Raw genomic sequence first — 24,973 nt, 5'->3', positions numbered from 1 at the left:
GTACTTTGCGCTATAAAAGTCTCTAAACATTACCATCATTATTATTATCATCATCATCATCATTTGTTAAACGTTGTTGATGGAGCGCTCGAAAGCGTACCTCATAGCGCTAAATAGGAACGTCATTTCGTATATTGTGTTAAAATATTACAATACCTTTTCACAATATTTACGCTTATGTGGCACATGGTTGAAATTATATTCGTATTTCCCCAGATTTTTCAACCTAGAGTTACTGACGTCATCTATGCATCTTCTTCTAAGCTTGTATACAGACTTGAGACTGTAGATTCCAAGGAACTGGAAGGGTTTTTAAATATCACACCTTCATCTGCAATCGTCTACGTTCAAAATACCTTTCGTATATCTAAGTTACGCAATACAAAAACAAGGATTTCAATTCGTATATTCGTGGAGGACACTCTGTTGGGTAAGCAGTGGAAGTTCGAAGACACCGTAAAGTTAAAAGGAGGTGAGTGCATGGTATGGGCAGTAGGGAAACATTTAGAGGACAGGGAGGGCATTCCCCAGTCGGACATACCTGAACCCCCGTCGTCCGACGACCAAAAATAACAACAAGCCTACATCTAAATAACGTTATTTTAATTGCCAGTTTTTTAATAATATTAGAAACTGATATTATCATATGGTCTGAAAGCACAATTTGGGTCATACTAAGCCATAAAAGGCTTCAAATAAACTATACCAAGACTGTTTTTTTTTTATTCCGGGACCCTGACGATGCTGTAATTAGCACCTTGGTTTTGACCCCTCTGTTAGACATGTCGGAACCCCTGTGTGCAAATTTCTGGAGCCACCACTTGGAATCAGCTAGCCTGGGCTGCCGGCCCTAATTTTTGGTTACTCACTCTTTATTATGCGCTTAGTGCGCGCCTTGCCTAATTTAATTGGCGTCCCATACTCGATTTTTTTTTTCGGATTAGGCTTATTTCGTCGCTAAATTAACTTACTCGTTAGTGGCGCTGTCCAGAATGAATAATAATAATAATAATAATAATAATAATAATAATAATAATAATAATAATAATAATAATATAATAATAATAATATAATAAGGGACTTGTGGCAAGTCTAGGAATCAGCAAGTTGCGTACTGATAATGGGATAAATATCGATTTTATTCCTATTTTTCGGATTAGGCTTATTTCGTCGCTAAATTAACTTACTCGTTAGTGGCGCTGTCCAGAATGAATAATAATAATAATAATAATAATAATAATAATAATAATAATAATAATAATAATAATAATAATAATATAATAAGGGACTTGTGGCAAGTCTAGGAATCAGCAAGTTGCGTACTGATAATGGGATAAATATCGATTTTATTCCTATTTTTCCTACTCTTGGTCCAAGTCCACTTCTGTTATATTTCATTAATCTATATATTTACTATTTGGTATTCGCATCATGCTGAAGCATCCTGCTTATTGGAGTTTTTGCTGGAGTTGTCCACTTCAATCATTGTGCCTAGGAAAAAACACCGGGTTTTATTTGTTTCCAATAGAAAAAGAATAACATAAAATTCTGCATTACCAGATCACTGAAAGTTTGCTTTAGTATTGTATTCATTTTTATTTCTTGCAGAAGTCAGAAAAGAACACTGTGGTAAGTAATTCTTGATCAATTAAATTCAACACAAGTATCGAAAATTGTATTATGTCAGATATTCCTGTATTCGACATAATTTAGCTTGAAACGTGATTTTTTTAAATTACTAATTGTGGGTTAGTGGTTAACATGCTCACATTCCAATAATGTGTTTTATTTAAAAAAAAATTATAATAAGTACAGTACAGCACATAATTGGTTCTTATTCACAGGTTCACAATCATGTTCAAATTCAGAACACAATACACGTGACTTGTGCACAGGCCGCTGTGGACTGGGCGCCAAAGAATCAGGATGTATTTGGACTGTAGCAGACAACTTTATAACGTGTTCCAGTGATCCGAAGACGTGTCCAGATGACACCTGTGATGAACTGGAGAGGATGGATTTTAATATATGTCCCCAAGACTGTGTTGGTGAGTATTTTTGTTTTGGAAAAAAAAAATTTACTTCGCAAAGTCGAACTGAAAGGTTCATGAGATTGTTATTAATTATTTTTGTGTTTCTGATTCCTATTGTTTTTTTTTACCCTTGTAAATGTTGATGCAATTCAGTTTGTGCTGCAAAATCAAAATGTTTTAATAATAAACCAGAATAAATAAATTTAAAAACAAAATGAGATTGTGAGTTTTCTACTTATCTGGTCTATATAGTCTGCAGTGGCGTCCCGGGCCCTTCTAAATTTTTCAAAATTATGAAAAAAAAAGGAAACATGAAAATTATATCCATTTTTAAAGCCAAGCTTCCGGAGGGAAAAAAATCAAAATGTTTTTACAACTGACTTTCTGTAATATTATTTTGAATATATCTTTGTCATTTATTCACCATTTTAAATAAATGAACTTTTATCCCATTCATTTGTAATTGTTTTGTTTTTTTTTGTTTTTTTGTATTTTTTGTGTTTTTTGTTTTTTGTTTTTTGTTTTTTTTTTGCTCTTGTGTCTCAGTGGGCTGTATGTGGGAAAAGCCTGGGGACACAAAGAATGTTTGACGAAAATTTGCTTAGGAGCTTTGCCCATACCAGAACCAGAAACAACATCTCACAGTGTCTTAAATTACGAATTACATATATTGAACTTTTTATGTACAAGAGATTATACAGTGGTCCTTTACATAAAGAGGTCCTTAAATTTTTTTAAAAGTTTACAATAATGGTTACAAAACAAACTAATCTGATAAATTTAAATTAGGATTTTATCTGAACATTAAAGGAAAAAATCACAGATTCCAGTACTTAACAAATATTAAGTTAATATATATGTATATACATTTTTTAAAATCAAATTGGAGAAACGTTTCTTTCCTATCTTTAGTATCGATATGTTTAATCGATATTAAGTCGTTGATAATATTATTGAATAAATTCCTTTGATCCAAACGGTAAGTGTGTCTTGAAGGTTCTTTTACATGATCCAAAATCAAGTGTAAAATTAGGATGTTATTCAGTATTTATTTCTTGTTTACCGTCATGGTTCATCAGAGCTGATATCGGAAAGCCAACCAGTACACTTGACCTAGGACCATCTAAAAGAATCTTTAGAACACACGTTGATAATATTGCTATAAAATTATGAAGAATCACTTACGTATGTTACATATATTTTTAATTTTTATAAAATAATAATTTATTAATATATGTGTAGAGGTGTGTGTGGGGAGTGTGTGGGGGGGTGTGCGTATGTATACATCTTAATAGGTAATGTGCAGAAATGGAACAAAACTTAAGCGCAAAGTAATATATTACCAATATTATATATTGCCAATGTCTCACTTCACGTTTATGCGTATATATATAAAATGTATATAATATACTGCACATAACATGTAGCTTAATTTAAATCTTATGTGTTTATTATTTTATCATCTTTTGGATTATCAATTAGTTTATAAACCAAATATCTCAACATCCACAAATGACGGTAGTAGCAGTAATGACAAAGACTCGTCGATTTGCGGAGTGCTTTGTCGTCTGTCCATCATATTCGGGTGCCTAGTGTTCTGCTGCGTTGTGGTGCTTCTGATTTGGCGAAGTGGCTGCATTCGATGCGTCCATCGTGGGTTCCATAAACTTCCCTTTGGAGCACATGTCGACATGCAAATGACAGCGATCAACGCCAATTATGCTCAAAATGAAATATTCTACAGAGTGCAAGATATCCGACCAACAACTCAACAGTACAAATTAGACGTAAGTGCCAGTCTTTCACAAAACGTGAACTTCCGAGTTTCCGATCTTAGAAACTGGGAAGGTTAATTTCACCGAAAGTAGATTGCCTGAGCGAATATTGAGGTCCGATTGTCGCGGTTACCTTAAAAAAGGAATCCTATCTAGAAAAGTACTACCACGATCTAGAGGGCGTCATTCAAAGGAAAGTAAAAGACGTTCATATCGAACGGGTGCCGCGTTTGATAAGCCAATTCGTAGTTTGAAGTGCACATGCCTGTAAGCAAAGTCATCCAAGACACCCTGATAAGGCCATGCATATGTGAATCTACGAATTGGCTTATAGAACGCATGTTCGAGTTTCGAACTCTAATCAAATTCTAATAGGGCGCCTCCTATCTTGTGGTAGTATTTTTGTTTTTCGTTTCGTTGCGTGAATGCGAAATCAAGACTGTCGGACCTCTTGCTATTCTATACTCTTTGATATTACTTAACATCGCTAAAAATATTGAAGTGACCTTTTTTCATCTAATCCACATAATTGTTCTCCTACCTGCTGTCAGTTTTGCTATTCTGTTACCTATTAATTTAGTAATACTATTTTTTTTAATGGACCTTTCTGCTAAACTCCGCTCCGAGAAATATTTTGCTAATGCCCCACAAAACTACTGTGGTAGAAATACGCAAACACGTACGTTTAAGGGAAAACGCGTGGTCTTTTTAGACACGCGCGCCTATTCTTGGCTCTATTCTGATTGGTCATTTGTTAAGTTTGATTGACACTCTAGAAAGATCCTTTAAATAATATGTATAACTAAAAAAGTTCTATAATAATTCTGTTACTGTTTAGATAGGTGAGAGATCATTCTTTGATAATACAGCAAAGCTACTCTTTCCCGAAGAATATCTGGTCGTACCTCATGGTTGAAGGGGTAGTATTTAGCCCTATGCCTATTAATATAAACACTTACTGAATAAAGCTTTTGCAAAGTTGATACAGAGACAACCACTGTAATAATGATTGATCTTTTCTATTACAGTGTGATCAGAAGTGGGAATTTCCAAGGTGTAATCTTTTATTTCAAGGCATTTTAGGTGAAGGTGAATTTGGAACAGTTGTCAAAGCGCAGGCGCTGAATATTCGTGGACACACAGGCTATAAAACGGTTGCTGTCAAAATGTTAAAACGTGAGTGTTTGCATTCAATTTCAAGTGTACTTGTCAGTTAGGTAATGTGCTCAGAGCGTTTTATACGCAGTGACGCAAACGCAAGCAACGCTAACGCTTGGTTCCACGCCAGAGCGGGTTAAACGCAGTTGCGCAAACGCAGAACTTGCTAAATCTCAGTTCACACTAGAGCGATTTAGACACAGTGGGGCAAACAAATACGATGCTAAAATTCAGTTAAACTAACGCAATTTAGACGCAGTGACGAAAACACAATGGTAAATCTTGGTTCACACACCAGAGCAATTTATACGCAGTGATGCAAGTAATGCTAAACTTGGTTTACACTAATTGTATACGCATTGGCGCAAACGCAAGTGATGCTGAAGTTTGGTTTCCACTTGAGTTATTTTGACACAGTGACGCAAATACAAGCATGATTCACAATATAGCAATTTAGACAGTGACAAAACGCAAGAAATGCTAAGCTTGTTTCATAATAGAGACATTTAGACGCGTAGACGCAAACTCAAACACTAATTAAAGCTGAGTTAACACTAGTACAGTTTCGACGCAATGACGCAAACACTAGTAATTCTAAAGCTTGGTTAACATCGAACGAGTAAGATTGATTCGTTTAGGCAAATACAAGCAGTGCTAAAGCTTGGTTTACACTCAGTGCAATTTAGACAAATACTGCTGAAGCTTGTTTCACGCGCGCGAGGGTAATTTAGACGCTTAGATGCAAACAAAAACCTTGGTTCACACTTTGGAGATTCAGACGCCTTGAAGCAAACACAGCAATAATGAATCTGGGTTCACACTAGAGTAATTTTAGACGCGCAAATACTAGCAATGCCCAAGTTTGGTTCACAGTTGGAAAATTTATGCCTATTCTTTATTGATCACTCTGCTCTTATTTTCCGCAGCGTGTGCGTCTGACGTAGATATGCGTGACTTAGTAACAGAGCTGAACCTACTCAAGCAAGTAAACAATCCAAATGTTATACGGTTGCTAGGCGCATGCTCACAAAAAGGTATGGGTTATTAAAATTTAGTATTATTATTATTATTATTATTATTATTATTATTATAAGAAATCAGCTGTAACATATATATTAAAATAAATACATACTTTTTCGCTTTAAACTAAATAAACAAAGTTTTTACTGCACAACATGCCCGTTAATTGCTTATAAGGACAATATGTGCATTCAATTAAGATTAGAGCCAAAATTTGTGCCGCGTTTTCGATGCGCTGAACGCCAGCGTCCCTATTCTTATACACAGATTCTATTTTCTGATCGGGTTGGTAGCCTTTCAGATCAAAAATTAAAAAAAAAAAAAAATAGAATTCTGTGTGAATGCATCTTTAGTACCGATGGGTTTCAACATCCTCGCCTGATCAATTCCATTCTGCTCTACTGAAGTTAAAGACAGGCCAAGCCTTTGGTTCTCAAGTTGGTATATATACTGTGTGTCTGCAGGCCCGTAGGCAGGTTCTTCCAAGGGGGTGGGGGGATTTCTGGGCGTGAGGTCCACAGTCGATACCCTGTTGGGGTCTGCGAAACCCCCAAAGCAAGAGGATCTTTGTGCTTTATGAGTCTAAGTAATGCTATAAAAGCAGATATGTTTGAAAATGCCTGTGTCTGAGTGGATCTGGAGTGCATTAGTTGGGTTGGAGGACTTATTTGGGAAATTTAAAGAGGGGGTTTCGCCAGAAAAGATGGGGGTTTGCTAGAAAAGGGGGTTCTTCCGAACCATTAAAAACCCCTGGATACGGGCCTGGTGTCTGTCATGCTGCACCATGAGCACCGTATTAGCAAAAGGTATAGAACTGCAAGAGGTCAGACTCTGTTTCTTTAAAAGTACTGCCAAGGGGCGTGTCCTTAAAAGACGAGTTTCGAGCGAACTCTATTCTACTTTTAATAGCGCGCCCCCTATCTTGTTGCAGTACTTTTTTTAACGTCCCATCGGGCATACAAAATCAGAGCAGTCGGATCTCTTTTAATTCTGTACTCTTTGGTATATCACTAGTATAGTACAGACTTTTTCACTATCAATAACATATCGCAATCAACAGAAAACTCTATCACGCGATTTAATTAATGCTCGGTGTTTTTGTATAGGTCCATTGCTGGTCATAGTAGAATATTGTGAAAATGGATCGCTTCGCAAATTTCTGAGAGAACATCGAAAAAGACCAATATACAATGACAACACACCGACACCGAATTCAGAACGATCTCTGCCGTACGACGACTTCGCATATCATTCGAAACATAACGATTTAGGACCTCGGGATCTACTGAGTTTTGCCTGGCAAATTTGTAAAGGAATGCATTATCTTTCAACGTTAAAGGTAAACAGGGATACATATTAACAGTCAACTGTGAACAAGATAAATTGCCTACGCACTTATCTCGAATACTGATAATAAACATTATAATAATTATACTTGTAATGACAATGGAAAAAAATAGATAATAAGATGCCGATGATGATAATGATAATGCAAATGACAAATACAATAATAATGTTAATAATAATAATAATAATAATAATATTAATAATAATAATAAGAATAATGATGATGTCGATGAAATAATAATGATACCAATAACAAATAAATAGCAATAACGCTAATAATATGATAATACAAATATTTAATGATAAAAAAAAAATACAATGGAGAAAATCGCCGTCTAGTCCTATCAGTCTATTGATAATAAACATTATAATAATTATTTGTAATGACAATAGAAAAAAATAGATAATATTATGCCGATGATGATAATGATAATGCAAATGATAAATACAATTATAATGTTAAATTAATAATAATAATAACAATAATAATAATAATAATAATAATAATAATGATGATGATGATGTTGATGAAAATAATACGGTAATGATACCAATAACAATAACAATAGCAATAACGCTATATAATAATATGCTAATACAAATATTTAATGATAAAAAAAATACAATGGAGAATTTTGCCGTCTAGTCCTATCAGTCTATTGATAATAAACATTATAATAATTATATTTGTAATGACAATGGGAAAAAATAGATAATATTATGTCGATGATGATAATGATAATGCAAATGACAAATACAATTATAATGTTAAGTTAATAATAATAATAATAATAATAATAATAATAATAATAATAATAAGGATAATGATGATGTTGATGAAAATAATAATGATATCAATAACAATAAAAATAGCAATAACGCTATATAATAATATGCTAATACAAATATTAAAGACAAAAAAATACAATGGAGAATATCGCCGTCTAGTCCTATCAGTCTTTAAACGGCAAATGGCCAGCTAGATAGTTTAAGCTCAATTCACACTATCAAATTGTATGAAAGCAATTTGTATGATGTGCTTATATAATTACCATGGTGATGTAATATTACACCCAAATATGGGCATATCACATTATTGTCAATTTACATCTGATAGTGCGGACAGAGGTTTGGAAATCATTGTGACCAATTGGTTTTTGGTATTATTATTCGTTTATAAGAGAACTGCGCTTTATAACACCAAGGAAGAGGCGCATTATAAATGCCCATACCAGTACCAGTACAGACGAATACAAGAGAACTTTTTTGAACGGCGCCCTCTTTTGTCGACGCCCTTACTGTCTGGGGTGGCATTTCCGACGTTGGAAGATGTTTAAATACACGAAATGTACTTAACTTTGATAATTTTTTTTAGTTTGAAGACTGACGGCATTATTCAGCTGCAAAATGAAAAGCCGGATTTCTCAATGGTACTGTGTTTATAACCACACCGCATTAACATTTTGGGAGTAGGCCTAGGACGACTCCCGGACTCCCCAGTAATGGTGTCGACAACAGAGGGCGCCATTCTTCGGGATTCGTCTATATGTACCAGTACAAGTATCATTATTTTCGTATTTCTGAAAGGGCCACATATTATTTCTGTGTGTTTATTTTCTCATTTCAGCTAGTACACAGGGATCTTGCCGCCCGTAATGTGTTGGTGGCTGAGGGTCTCGTTATTAAGATTTCAGATTTTGGTCTCATGAGAGATATATATGAAGCAGACGCATATAAAAGAACTAGCAAAGTAAGTCACTATTAGTTTTGTTGTTCCAAGTGTTTGTCGAAAAATAATGTGCCAGGAACCTGAACCTGAGAAGCTTACCGTAAATGCTCGAATAAGCGCCGCAACGCTTATAAAAAAAAAAATTTTGAAAAAAAATATTGGCGTGGAGCTTTCCTTGCCCGTTTCCATGTTACCTATTTTACGTTTTGCCGTAGTTCAGTAGCCTATCACTGTAAACAAACGTTTATACGAAATGTTTGTGTCTTCATTGAGTTATTTATTCATTTTAACTCCGTATACATTGAATTTAAAAACTTCATTACACACAGGGTAATATTATATACTCTCGATTAAGCGCCGCGGCGCTTATTCGAGAGCGGCGCCTAACGAAAAAAATCTTGTTTGGTGCGGCGCTTATTTGAGAATTTACGGTAGCTCAGTTGGCTGAGTGGTAGCCATTGTATAGACATAGAGTACCAAAGTCGTGTCGTAACAACACCAGGAGGCGCCCCATGGACGTTGATTACCGTTTATTACGCCTGAATGACCTCATAATCTTAATGGTTTAGAATAGGCTTTCTGGAATAGGCATTTTAAAACTTAATAATTTACCATCAAAATGTACTAAACCACAAGAAAGCTAGCATTATTTCAATTTTCCAATTTCTTCAAAAATGACCTCCAAACAAGAAAAAGCATTCATAAAAACACGTTCAAGGATTGGAATATAACATTGACTTAAATATTATAGGCCCTATTAGTTGTCGAACACATATTTAATCATCAATTAACATTTACAAGGAAAAATTAAAATACAACTTCTTAATAATTACGTTATAAATTGGGAACAATGGTTTGTCGGTCGAGAAAATGGCGTCGGTTGAACTCATTATTTTTGTGTCGTCGATGGCAACGGAGTAGTATCAGGTGGTATCGTGACGTAACACTGTAGTACTCTATGTGGTTATAGGAAACGGTTAACTCTTAGTTCTCAGTTTACTCAGCTGTATAGTTGTGTACCTGGGTAAATATGCTGACACAGATTAAAGCATCTGGCTACTCTACCATACGATGCCATGGCTTAGTGCGATGGCCTCCTAACGTTCCTTTACGTTAAGTTAAGCCGGACAAACGCAGCATCGCACGAACAATTCATTTCTGCTCTTGTTGGTTGACGACGTAGTTTTTCTGTGGCAGTCTGAGCGAAGCGTCATCAATAAACACGCTCAGTTACGCGCGTCGATACTTCACTTTTGCGTACAGTGTGTGGCTTTATGATGAATCCTAACTACCTTTACCTTTATATTACACCATTTCAGGGTAGAATTCCGGTAAAATGGATAGCAATTGAATCATTGTATGATAACGTGTACACTGCAAAGAGTGACGTGTAAGTAGTGTGATTTTCATTTTGTTATATCCAATATAAGATGAAAGGATACATATATACCCAATATAATGTGTATCCTTTCACAATGGTATCTGATCAGTTTTGTCGAAACCCAATTTGATGAGTTCATGCCCACTTTGCCGAAACTAAGCTTGCCGGATCTAGTTTACCAGCGAGTCGAAAGGCCGAGCGGTTAAGACAGGGACGCCGCAACTTAGAGCCATAATATCGGTGCTGGTTCGAAAGGTATGCTCCTATGGTTTTGGTGGTAGAACAAGTGTTCTCGGATAAGGACTCTAAACTGTAGGCCCAGTGTACACAATTTGCTCGTGTGCACTTTAAAGAACCAATGCTCAGTACATTCTTCTAAAACAGTAGGGATTACCCCAGTGTACTGTCTATTCAGCCAATGTCGCTGTGGACAGACGAAAGTGCGCCTCTTGGCAGCTGATTTGACATGATGTGACCCTTACGGGTGAAGAAATTTGTTGAATGAGTTAGTCCACGCCTGTGCGTAATACAGCCTAGTTAGAGCTGCAACCACAAGTTATCTTCTTACCTTTACCTACCAAAATCATGACAACCCACTTTGCCGAAACCCAGTTTGCCGAATCTTGCTATCACCGTCGTACAGCTGTACAGTATACTGTGCTTTTGAAAACATGATGGGTTGGTCAGGGAGGAGCCGTATTTATCAAATATAGGCTCAAATTAAAGGCCGGCAAAATATTCGAAAACAACAATTTGTGGAAAAACACAATTGAAAGCATGGCTATCATTTTAAAAAGTGGAAATATAATAAAATGAAGGATTAAACATCGTATCCCCACCCCTCCGGTGTCCGACATTCGGACAAAATATGATTATTTGCTTATCAAAATAACAGTATTTTGAGTGCCAATCCCTAATATTTTGGCCACACTGAGCCATTTATATATATTAAAGTGTATTTTTCCATGTATTTTTGTATTTCAAATTAGTTATAAAATTGCAATGTATATTATAAGTAATTATCAATAGAATTTGACATAGAATTTTAATTAATTTAATATTTTAGAAAAATTATTGTATAAAATAATTAATTGTTTTTAATGTATTTATTTTTGTTTCATACTTGCAAATTCTTTATTTGTGCATTTTATTTTTAACTTGGCACTGAATGTATTACTGTCGCTGCTTTTGTGTTTTCTCGTGTTGTTTATTTATTGATTGCTGTATTGTTAAACTTTAATTTTGTTTTCAAAATTGCAATAAAGATTATAGAATTTATAAATAGTAAAATAGCAGGCTTGTACGCAGGGCGAGGGAGGGGTGAGGGTTGCGACGGGTGCGTACGCACCCCCTCCAAATTATCAAAGGTCTGCTTTTTGAGGGGTTGAAAATTACAGACATAGTCTCCTTCGTTCCAGAAATCCATCCACCAAAACTCCTGGACCAGTCAGAGCAGTTTACAACTAGGGCTGCCTCTAATTCGTCGTACAGACAAGGACTTTTAACTGAATTTGTGTGGATTACCGTACTTGCGCGAATAAGCGCCCTGTTTAAGTAAGCGCCCCTTCTAATTTGAATAAGTGCCCCCCCCCCCCTCAATAATACCATAAGATTAATACCATAATCAATAATCTAATTAATCTTGGGACTGTGGTTGTTGGCATGATTTGAGCTGCAGAGTGGACTACTATTTTTCTTTAAGGTCCATATCAAAATGAGAATATTTCTCTTGGATATCTGAGAGCTCTGATGCCTGGACAGATAGTATTTCCAATTTTCCTCTTATATATATGTCTAGGCCTAGTCCAACTTCTCTTTTTCTTATTCCGACAATTTGCACCTTTAGCACATTCTCATCTGAGTTTTCAAGAAAACCGGCAATGATCCTGCCATCCTGTTAATCTCAATCGGCCGATGGCCAACAAGCTAACCACTACCCACCTTTATTAATTGCATCTGCTATTCTGCGGTAATGTAAATATTCACAGCATTCTTGTCATGAGCCATGTTCTCTGGAGGATTATCTTTTCCACCGCACCACCATTCGTAAGGTTCATATATAATCATTTTTCATTTAAAAGTGCCTCTCGAATTTAATAAGTTCCTATAAGGACCCCTCGATTTTCATCTATTTCCATAATCTCCCCTTCAATTTTCCACTCTGTTTTCATAAGCGCCCCGTTTAAATAAGCGCCCCGTTTGAATAAGCGCCCTGCAGAAAATGCAAACAAAATATTTTAAGTGCCCGTGCACTTATTCGCGCGAGTGCGGTAACTGTTTTCCCTACCCTCTTCCCAATCAGATCAGTATGTAGCTTTATTTTATACTTGATTTTTTTTCTTACGTCACATCCACGACGTAAAGAGCTTGTAATTATTCGTTCGTATATCGCAATTTGCCTTAATTACATGTATTTACTACATAACATTTACCTTTATTTATTAGTATTTTCAATGCCCAATAATATTTTGGACTTGTTTTAATTATGCGCTTATAGGTCTACATTATTTCTTTTACTTTTAAATCTAACAATATTTTAATTACATTGTGCTATAATGTTATGCAATCACTCATAGGTCCTACCATAATTATACATTTTCCGACCTTAATCCCCAACCATGATGGGGATAAGGTGGTATAAACACTTCATCTGTGAAAATCCCTCCAGCACCCACCTAAATGTGTCACTTTAAAACAATTTAATATCTGAGGGCGAGGGAACTCCGCCCCTCGACCCCAGAAAGGATCTGCGGCCAACAGCCATTTTGATCCACTCTCCGCAAATTCGCACCCACCCAATAAAAATCCTATGTACGGGCGTGAATAGTAACTAGAATAAGGTGTTTATTATACAAATACTGTGATCACATCGCGTTGGAATGGTTTCTAAATTTTTGAAAGTCGTCTCAACTCTGGTCGGCCCTGGCCCTGACTTTCCACAGGCGTCGTGACCAATTATGCAGATGCAGTCATTGTAAGAGAATTCTCCATTGTGAATTTTATGCTGTTTTTAATGTTTTACTGCTTCTAAAATTGAATTTCCAACAACTGGGTTTTTGCAAACTGGGATTCATGGTTTTTAAGTCGGCAAACTGGCGTTCGGCAAACCAGGTTTTGGCGGAGTGGACTCGGTAATCTAGCTTTCGGCAAACTGGGCTTCGACAATCTGGCCTAGAGTTGAAAGATGAACTTTTCCACTCAACAAATGCAAATATATTTATATTTTTTAGGTTCTTGTCATTTTATTTTTTTTTTATTTAAAAAAGTTAAATAATAATTTACTTTTTTAGAATGGAGCAATCCATCTACTTTCAACGAATTAAAACTTTGTGTAATGTGGAGGTGTGCAGTGGAATAAAATTAAGAATTATGAATAGAAACAGCACTAAATTAAACGAACAGCGATGTAAATCCACAATGGATAAGTTTACTATTAAATGGTTTAAATGTCGAATGTCACGTAATATTAAATCTGCCAATCAACTTACAAAGATTTTTTTTATTGTGTTATTACTATTTATTTCATTTTCACCACAGGCATGTTTGATTTATTTAACTTACGACGTTCAGTTATCTAGTGTCTTATTGTTGCTATTGTGTTTTTTACAGATGGTCCTTTGCAATACTTTTATGGGAAATTGTCACAATGGGTATGTTTTCACTGGAATAAAATATCAAAACTATAATTATTTTAACAAATATTTTATTATTTACTTTAAAAAAAACATCTGATATGCCTAATCACAATTTATAAATAATAAATAAAAGTGTTTCTACAAATATCTCATAATTATGTTTTAATGAATATTTGAAAACTTGTGATTTTTCATTTATTTGGATTTCTTTGGTGTGATACTCGCCAGGGATAACCCAAGAAAGTCCTAGGACAGTGGGGTCCTTCTGGGGGTGATTTTGGTGGTACACCGAGAGATAATCCATATTCTTTTCCAAAGAGTGTGCTGCGCACATCGACTATTTTGCACACGGGACCAACGACTTAAACGTCTCATCCGAAAGACGGTGCACTTTATAAAACCTGTATTTCAGCCATTCAGCTGAAACACAAAGAGACCAGTGATGAGAATTAAACCGGGGAATTATAATATATTATTATAACAAATATTGTATTATTTACTTTTAAAAAAAACACCTGATATGCCTATTCACAATTTATAAATAATAAATAAAAGTGTTTCTACAAATATCTCATAATTATGTTTTAATGAATGTTTGAAAACTTGTGATTTTTTTTATTTATTTGGATTTCTTTGGTGTGATACTCACCAGGGATAGCCCAAGAAAGTCCTAGGACAGTGAGTCCTTCTGGGGGTGATTTTGGTGGTACACCGAGAGACAATCCATATTATTGTCCAAAGAGTGTGCTGCGCACATCGACTATTTTGCGCACGGGACCAACGACTTAAACGTCTCATCCGAAAGACGGTGCACTTTATAAAACCTGTATTTCAGCCATTCAGCTGAAATACAAAGAGACCAGCGATGGGAATTAAACCGGGGACCAAATGATCTCCACAGTTCAGCGCACACACGTGGCTTCCACCAGTTTAGCCGGCTGGCTGCTCTCGTAAATTGGATATGCTTTATTGAAATAATCGTAATTTATTAAAATGAGTATCTCTTTATTATCTCATATTATTTTACTGATAGAAAGAATATTATATTCATATTCGGAATGAATGTCTCATTGATTTTTGGAATTAATATCTCATTAATATTATTTCAAAAGAACATAGTGTATGATTTTTATATTGGAATAGATATTAAAAATTCACTGCTGGAAGATAACTTTCATTTTTAGAATGAATATCTCGTATATACTGTTTGAGATAATATTTTGTACTGTAATCTTAATTAAAATATATAAATCACATTCGTTATTGAAATGAAATATTACATATCTATTTTTAGAATAAATATCATTATTTAGGTTTGGCATCTCATAGTCATTATTATAATGTATATTTCATATTCAAGAATACTTAATATTATAAATAATATATCATAATTATTTTATTATTACAGGTGCTACTCCTTACCCAGGTGTGACGTCAGAGAGATTATATAATATATTAAAAACTGGTTATAGAATGATAAAACCAGACGGTTGTTCTGATGAATTGTAAGTAAACATAACAATAACGAATACAACTTATATAAGGTTGTACTTTTATTGACTAATTAGTGAGGAGAAAGTTTTGAGTCATGATGAAAATACTGCTTTTTACAAAACAAACAAAGGTGAAAACAAACAGGCTAGGTGAAAAGATGCAAATGTAAAATTCACTGCTGGAAGATAACTTTCATTTTTAGAATGAATATCTCGTATATACTGTTTGAGATAATATTTTGTACTGTAATCTTAATTAAAATATATAAATCACATTCGTTATTGAAATGAAATATTACATATCTATTTTTAGAATAAATATCATTATTTAGGTTTGGCATCTCATAGTCATTATTATAATGTATATTTCATATTCAAGAATACTTAATATTATAAATAATATATCATAATTATTTTATTATTACAGGTGCTACTCCTTACCCAGGTGTGACGTCAGAGAGATTATATAATATATTAAAAACTGGTTATAGAATGATAAAACCAGACGGTTGTTCTGATGAATTGTAAGTAAACATAAAAATAACGAATACAACTTATATAAGGTTGTACTTTTATTGACTAATTAGTGAGGAGAAAGTTTTGAGTCATGATGTTATCTATAGGTATAATTATTATTTTGCACAATTATTTTTTTTAAGGTGCTTTATTTTCTGTTGCAACTACCTGTATCTGTTGTGTTAAGAAATTTATTCATTATTAGGGTTCAATTATTATCAAAAGTTCTACGTGGATTGTGTAGAACAAATAGAAACAAATCCCCGTAAAATGAATATTTATTCGAATTTTAATGTATACTATATATATATATATATATATATATATATATACATTTATATATACATATATATATATATTATCTTACCATATCACATTTTTAATTGATATGTAATCATGTTATTATAGGTATGCTATCATGACAAAATGTTGGAGTGAGAAACCATCTGACAGGCCTTCATTCCAAGAGTTATGTGAAATATTCGAATGCATGCTCAAGCGAAACATAGTAAGTGATATAAAAGTATACGACAGGTGATAGTAAAGTGATAATTATTACAATTCCTATTGCTGTGGCTGTGTTTAAATCATGGTCGTCAAAGGTTTGCAGATTTAGAAAATTATAGTATAGATAGCAGGGTATTTATATTATCATCCGATTATTTTTAAAGGAATATCTGGATCTAACGGAGTTGCAACAAATTTCGCAAAACGATGAGGAAGAAGAAGATGAGTTGCCTGCGGTACAGATGGTAAAAATGCGACTACTAAACTCCAGTGAACAAAGTAGGTACCATGACGAACAAAAAGGTGCTTTAAACAAAATATAATGACGACAGAACACAGCACTTTATACCTATATTAATTACTGTAGCTTTAGCTCACGACGTATACTGTAACTGATAACTCCTGATGAGCTTCATTGCGTGACGAAAGCTAGAGAAAGTATATGTATAATTATAGCCTAGTTATTCTTCTAAGTAGTAAGTTCTTTTGTAAGTATGGACTAACAGATAGACGTGGACAGCCTATCGAAATTTGTGTGCAAATTATAATTTGACATTTGCGGCTATATCTGTATTTAACCGTGTGGATGATTATACAATCGAGAGATTAAGGAATAATATATACTTTACATACATTAGATGAAGTGAAATAATAACATGCTATGAACTTATTTGATCACGTGCCTGATGGAAATTCATACTTTAAACCTTAAGTGTTAGCATTACTTTGTTTCGTCTTGGGAATTAGGCCTACCTGATCCTATCACACCATACCTTTTTTAATTAAAATGGTTTAAGACATTCCATATAATTGTTATGTAATACCTCTCCTTCTTCAGTCATCGACTGCTAACCCCCATGGCATTTATCTCCACCCTTCCCTTGTATAAAAATAATGTTCTTGTCTTATTAAATGTGGATGCAGACTAAGATACTAAATCAAGGTGGACATTGTTAAAGCTGCAAAATAACTATTTTTGTTTCTATTTTTAGGTAGTTCAACCGCTGGCAACTCACGAGATAATTCAAGAACTGAAAAGCTGCCGGTACATGCCTTAAAAATAAAAATCCAAGCGTCGTGTGATGAGGAGAGTTACTTTGCATGTTAAAGATTGAAACTTCAATACAATTCTATCCTTTGAGCATTGTTTTACATTGTATTATGTTAAACTTCACGTTGAAATATACATCGTCTTACGTAACTGTTACGATACCTAAACGTGGCATTGAAAAATATAACGAAAGAAATTTCACAAAAAAAAATAACAGTAGTATATATTGAACAATATTAAGAAAGAGCGATATTAATATACATTTCACAAACGTAAAAATTATTATATCGTTTTCTGATTATGCAAAAAGACTGCATATACCGATAGTTCAGAAGGAGTTGGGCAGTAGCGGGTGACTAGAATGTATGTATTCTAAACATGGTTGAACAGTTTGTAAGACATCAACTAACACCAACTCAACTTCTTAAGCCCAACAAAAGACTACTCCGCCTGATCTTTCAATTGCAAGTGTTACTTAAGGTTAAGTGTGAAAGAAATTTAGAAAAGAATTGTAAGGATTGAGTGTCATAAGACAGTGTGAGGACATTTTTTGTATTATTTTATCGGTTTGAGATTTTACACTGCCAATAACAAATATTAACTGTCAAAATTGTAATTTGGTCAATATTGACGACGTAGTGCGCTGACAATTCTGTCAGTGGATCATTTGATGTTTGCACAAAAGTAGCTCATTCTATAAAAATAATAAAGGATTAAGAGTTCAATAATGTTTACTCTTTATCAACAGGTGTGTAATAATACATGTAGGATCAATATTAGATATGACATCGTTTTGAGAGAAAACCACTCCTGTATAGTGCATATTTTGATTGCATTCATGTGTATTGATAACAACCTGTGTGTGCGTGCATGTGCAATAGTATTTTGAGGTTGCTCATGGCGTTCGGCCTAAATATGATTTGTTATAATTATCTTGTAAATACATTCCAGCAGCATACTATTTTTAGAGTATATTATGTGGAAAAATTTAAAAAAAAAACATATTACACAGGCCTAGGGCTACATGTTTATTTAAATAAATTATTGAAATGTAAATAAAAGAATTGAATACATTACATTATTTGAGATTAAATTTTACCGACGGCTTGATTATCTGTTATTGAGCATGTGCGCGTGAGACTTCACCGCGTCAAAACTTTGGTACCGGTATAAGCTAAAGGGGATTTACCATCTTCGTTTAGTTCAGAAACCAAAGGCCGAATAATTGACATTGGCTACGTTTAGACTTGGATATAAGTCAAACTTGAGTTAAGCCCGGCTTAACTTTGCCGGGCTTTCAGACTAGCGGGATTAGCCAGGAGGCGCGATCATTTGCATAATAATGAACCGTGACGTACCAGGAAACGTGTTTCAAAACATTGCTCGCGAAACGTACACTAATCTCGCTCACAGCGTACGTAATTGAATGCAGATTGGCCATAGTCAATGCAAGACCCCCCCCCCCCCTTCCTGCAAGCACAAAACGTTTATAACCATCGCAAAGGTTACGTCAGAATACACTAAATTTTCAGATGACGTCCGGGCAGATGGTATAACAGATGGTCATAATGTGCCATCTCACTGTGTCACAATATACACCAACAAAAAAAAATATCACGGTACTCACTCACATTACTGAGTGTTCTAATATAACTCACATTTTTCAAAACAGAAGCATTAGTTTTATGATTCGGTGAAATTACAAAGTATAACCCACGAAAGTCTGAAGAAAACTTATTTTCAGTGGGTTCTTTCTGGTGGCAATTGGGTAGTACACCGGGAGGCAATCCGCTACATACTCTTTTCCAAAGAATGTACTGCGTTCTTTAACGTTCACATGGGCTATAATGCACTTTGACAAGCTTTACAACTGTCAGACTGATAAAGTAAGGGGATTTTCTCGCTATAACACACTCGGGAACAACGGAAAGACGGTGCGCTATCGTATTTTTGACATTATGTAGTGCGATAGCCTAGCACATAGAATACACTTGGAAAACATGTAAATAGTTTTCACATCCGAATTAGAGTAACTTACTTTAAAATGAAACTGTGTGTGACACATAACTTACACTTAATTGTTTATCTGATCTGATTAATCAGAGTGTAAGCAGAAAATGTAGGACGAGTAAGCCTTTACTTATAACTGAACAACCTGATGTATCATGAATCACAAATTGTGTTCATAATTGCGTCATCAAAGTGCCTTCACAACAAATGGTGGTCTGATAATCATTAAATTATTTGGCTGCGTAAATTTAATAGCAAAGCCTTAATATTTAACAATTTCCTTACACAAAGAATTGCTGCAAGTCTTGTCTTAAATGCAAGATACAGATCGTTTTGTATATTCTGCCAAATCTCTCTATATAACTGACATTGAATTAGCGTTTTAAATTTGTTTATTCATCATCATGATAATAATAATCATCATTTTCGTCGTCATCATTATCATAAGTGATAGCTGCAGTATGTTTATGTTTTGACAGATAAGAAAATCAATAAACACTTTTAAAACAAAACATTCTTAATTGGTCCATCTTGTAAACATTTTTTTCAAATGACAATTAAAAATTCACATAAAAACAATCATAAAGAAAATAAAAAACGAGAAAAAAAAAAACCGAGTTCAACATTTCATTATAGAAATGACAAGCCTCAGCAAAGTAAGAGTGTTTTTTATGTATAAAAATTATTTGAAATTTTAATTTGTATTTTAAGGTTATTTCAGAATGTATTACCAGTAATATACCGATGCACCCTAAACCTACAACAGACTTCTTCTCCAAAACAAATACATTAAGCATTTTCTTAAGTTTTGTGATAATCATTTTATTTACAATAACTATATTTATTGCAAACAGTAATATACCAATAAACTGTAAAACTGTTAAACTGATAAGGTGAAAAAAGTAATAAACCAATAAAATATACGTAGTCATCTGAATTTGATCATAAGTTTATCGAACCCTGACAAGTAATTCTGAGGTTTTATTTAGATTCATTGATAATTTTTTGGATTTATTTAGGTCTGGGAAGTTAGCTCTTAAAATGACCCTCATATCCACACCCTATTCTGGATCGCCAACAACATTTTATAATTCGTTCCTTGTAAGTTGTTTAAAAGTGTCATTCAGATCAGTAGGTAGGTTTTTAGTATATTCAGCCGGACGTTTTCATTTGAATAGTCCTCATATTCACACCCTACACCAGATCGTCATCAAAATTTAATCACTTTCCATTAGACCGTGAACAAATACGTTGGAAAGCTTCATTTGGATCTATTGATAGGTTTATTGTGATAATTAAGTCTGGGATGTTAAAAATTTAGTTGGCCCACAAATTTACACCCTAACTTTGGCTGTCACCAAACATTATAATTTTGTTCCTGTAATTTGGTTAAGCTTTCCCGAAAGTTTCATTCAGATCAGTTAATCAGTTTTTGAAATATCTGGTCTTGGACGTTTTCCTTTGAATGTTCCTCATATCCACATCCTACTCCGGGCCGTAACTGAAACTTAATCATTATTTTGGACAATGACAAACAATTATGGAAAACTTCATTTTGATCCATTGATATGTTTATTGAGATAATTAAGTTTGGGATGTTTGAAATTTAGTTAGCCCTCAAATTTACATCCTAAAGTGGATCGTCACCAACACATTATTGTATGTCAAAACTTTTCCAAAAAATTTATTCAGATCAGTAGACCTGTTTTTGAATTATCTGATGTATGCTTCGACACATTTTGGAAAAGAGCCAAGCATGGAAATTGACTAAAGTGCCGGGCGGCAAACCTGTGCAAAAAGATGGGAAAAACGATATGGAAGAAAAAGAATGGAGAATATCCAAACAAAACAATGGCTTTTCCAGCTATTGCTGGGAACAGCCAACTAGACTTAAACTATATCTGTATAACAGAACATAGGGCTTTTCGTTTTAAAAAAAAGTAAAGAAAATCACCGTCACGACTAACGCGATGTTAACGGGACTCGAACTTAACTGAAATTGTAATATAGAGGTACATGGAGACTCATAATCATTGCGCGCTATATAAGCCGACCTTGCTTTCACAAATGACATCTATTTTAGTATTATGTTACCCTATTTTAACACACAGCAGACAGTCTCCAGTCTAATAAGGTAGGTAATAAGGTAAGCTACTGTGTTGAGCAACTTATGTGTGAATTACGGATCGGCTGATTGTTTATATTAACGAATATGAATAATGTAATTAAAATGAGATGCAAATTAAAGTTTAGTGGTGTGAAGCACTGATTGGATGATATGATAATGATATATGAATTGTTGTTGGGATGTTGGCTAGAACTGAAGGTAGGGCGGTAGTAGCAATTGAGAAATGATAAAAACTGTAGGCCTGAAATTATCATGCCAATAAACATCCAGTTAACAGTGGTGTTGTAATCATTATTGTATTATTTGGATGGAAACCTATTTTACCCAGCTTCTGCTGGTTTGAAACGCTTTATTCAACGCAACTTGCGTTTATATAGTTTAATCACTAGTCCTAATATCCTCACACTACTTCGGACAATCACCAAATGTTATCATTTTTTCACATGACAAGCTATTCGAGAAAGTTTTATTTAGATCCACCGATAATTTATTCGAGATATTTAGGTCTGGGACCTAAGAACGTTGAATGACCTTTAAGTTCACACCTGAATTATGATCGTCATTAACACTTGATAATTTCATGGTTTAATATTCCAAAACGTTTTATTCAGAATAGCTTTTGGGATATCTGGTCTCTGACGTTTTCCTTTAAATGGTCCTCATGTTCACACCCTACTCCTGATAGTCAGCAAAATTAACTAAATTCTGTATTAGACCATGACTATGAGGCGCCAAATGTTCTGTTTCTTATATTTAACACATTTATATACATATAAATTATTATTTGATATAGGATTTAACATTTCTTCATTATATCAAATATATATTTATATATATAATATTTTTATATATAATATGTATAATATATATTATATATATAATATAGATATATATATTTATTTATATAAATATATAATATATATAATATATAGTATATAATGTATATATATACATAAATATATAATGTATATATATATTATTGCATACGAAATGAGAGGAAACTGAAAGTGCGAAATCAATTGACTTCAATCGGATATATATTAGATGTGTATAAGAGACAGCTATATAAGCCGACGGTGCATAAATTAGTGTATTTTTAGTTCATAGTTTTAGAGATTGAGAAAAATAATTGTGCATGCATTTCACGGTGTTTTTGCGTTTAACTTTGATGCAACTTGTTTATAAACGCTTTAGAAAACTCAAATTGCGTTTATATATAATTACGGGTTTTAAAATATTCTTTGAATGATCGTCAAATCCATTTCACTACTTCGAATTGTCACTAAGATTTAAAAATTGCTTTATTGAAACATGGTAAGCTATTCTGGAAAGTTTCATGTAGATCCATTGATAAGTTTTTTTTTTTTTTTTTTTTTTTTTATTTTTTTTTTTAAATTAAGAATACTGCAACATTTATTATTCCTTGTAGGTTTTAACCCTTAGGCCCCGGGGTTTTTAACCTTGTAGACGAGTTAATGTTATAAATTCTACAGAGAAAGATGCTGTGAGTGAATATATTACATAACATACATATACATATATATTCATTTGGCACTATAATATGTATCATATGACATATACAGTATATACATTATATAGATATTATATATATACATTATATATTATATATATAATGTCTCTCATATATATATATATATATATTATATATATATATATGAGTTGCTGTGTGTGAATATATTATTCACACACAGCATTATTATTATTTACGGTATCATTTGTTGTATTTGAATATATATATATGCATGTATAATGTAGGAACAAGAGCACAACGATTGTTCCTTACATGCCACATGGATGGGCCTGTCTGTACTGTATATCGCAGACATAATCCGACCAGGGACACTTCATATATGTGAATATATATGTGAATATATATATATATATATATATATATATATATATATCTGTATGTGTGTGTGTGTGTGTGTGTGTGTGTTACATATGAAAGGACAGGAATCTGCAAGTGCGAAATCAATTGCCTTCAATTGGATTGGAACTCCATACGAAAGCTTCGATGGCCCAGTTTGATAAGACAGTTGCAGCAGAAGATCCCGTGTTCGAATCCGTTTTGGTGGGTTTTTCGCACTTGCAGATTCCTCTCCTTTCGAATTCAACTTTTATGTATTGTAATATATAATTACATGTACATATACATATATACTTTATATATATACATATAATATAACACGAAAGAGAAAAACTTTGTAGTAATGCTTTATATATATACTGTAAATTGTAAACTGTAAGGAAGAAGAATCTGCGAGTACGAAAAAATTGCCGCAATCAGGGTTCGTGATTTATTACATACATTAGGCCTATAACATTTATGCCTTATGCCACGTCATCATTCATCGTACCGCTATGCCTACGTGATTGGCGACGGCGACATCCTGTGACTAATGTCATGCCATCATCAATTGGGAAATTCCAAAATCGTTAGGCTTACGCAGCATTTTGTGTTGGTTTATGGAATGTAATTAGACGGTTAGAACTATTGCAGTATTGTGAATTAGCTAGGCCTCGATCAAGAGAGTGAGAACCAAACTGAGGATGGATGTAGAACGGGGATTATGCTGGCGTTGTGAGACAAACAAAGCAACGAAGAAGTGTACTCATTGCAATATAGCTGAGTATTGTGGAACTCAATGTCTGGATCGTGACAGGATTAGACATAAAGTAGAATGTGATATGTGGAATAGAGACAAAGAGTGTGCCAAATGCAAGAAAAAGATAAAATGCTAGTCGGTAAGCATTTTAATTCTGTCGTATAGTAAGGGAGATTAATTAATAATTTTAAATCACTCACTGTAGTATAAAGATAAAGTACTATATTTTTTACACGATTTTAAATGGTAACATCTTTCGCTTAGTGATTACATTATTATAGGAAATGTAGGATAATAAACCATAACTCCCAACCTTATTGCCCCGAATTACTATATTAATATAACCAGCAGCCGTACAGAGGAGCTTAAATCACATAGTTCTACAACGAGGGGGAGGTGGGTATGGGGCTCATAAGAACCATAGAGATCTCCACGGTTGAGCGCACACATAGTTATTACCACCAGTTTAGCCGACTGAGCAGCTGCTCTCAATAACGGTAACCCCCTACTCTTCAGAAAGATGCACTGTTTTTTTTTTTTTTTTTTTTTTTTTTTTTTTTCCA

At 33.9% G+C, this 24,973-nt stretch overlaps 3 protein-coding genes across 3 annotated transcripts in view; all 3 read left to right on the top strand.

Moving 5' to 3' along the window:
- Window positions 1-2,176, top strand: part of LOC117112212 (proto-oncogene tyrosine-protein kinase receptor Ret-like) — a 36,836-nt gene extending 34,660 nt beyond the window's left edge. The window contains exons 6-8 of the mRNA XM_033255286.1: window positions 217-472; window positions 1,609-1,629; window positions 1,845-2,176. Coding sequence (XP_033111177.1) covers window positions 217-472; window positions 1,609-1,629; window positions 1,845-2,176 — 609 coding nt within the window. The remainder of the gene's footprint in view (window positions 1-216; window positions 473-1,608; window positions 1,630-1,844) is intronic.
- Window positions 2,177-3,514: 1,338 nt separating this feature from the next.
- Window positions 3,515-18,726, top strand: LOC117112211 (proto-oncogene tyrosine-protein kinase receptor Ret-like). Its single transcript, XM_033255285.1, has 12 exons — window positions 3,515-3,820; window positions 4,837-4,984; window positions 5,893-6,000; window positions 7,093-7,325; window positions 8,961-9,083; window positions 10,382-10,452; window positions 14,053-14,093; window positions 15,487-15,583; window positions 15,994-16,095; window positions 16,496-16,595; window positions 16,759-16,873; window positions 17,587-18,726. Exons 1-12 carry the CDS (start codon window positions 3,725-3,727, stop codon window positions 17,700-17,702), a joined length of 1,350 nt encoding a protein of 449 aa, XP_033111176.1. The 5' UTR covers window positions 3,515-3,724; the 3' UTR covers window positions 17,703-18,726.
- A 5,511-nt stretch (window positions 18,727-24,237) lies between these two features.
- The window catches only part of LOC117112220, a 9,000-nt gene continuing 8,264 nt past the window's right edge, over window positions 24,238-24,973 (top strand). Inside the window, exon 1 of the mRNA XM_033255297.1 lies at window positions 24,238-24,549. The gene's annotated coding sequence lies outside the window, so the exon portion shown is untranslated. The remainder of the gene's footprint in view (window positions 24,550-24,973) is intronic.

This window comes from Anneissia japonica, unplaced genomic scaffold (assembly GCF_011630105.1).
Source record: "Anneissia japonica isolate Jap-2015-1 unplaced genomic scaffold, ASM1163010v1 scaffold287992_len753583_cov170, whole genome shotgun sequence".
Taxonomy (NCBI): domain Eukaryota; kingdom Metazoa; phylum Echinodermata; class Crinoidea; order Comatulida; family Comatulidae; genus Anneissia; species Anneissia japonica.
Note: the sequence above shows the minus strand (reverse complement) of the source record. Positions and strands in the feature narration are given on the sequence as shown.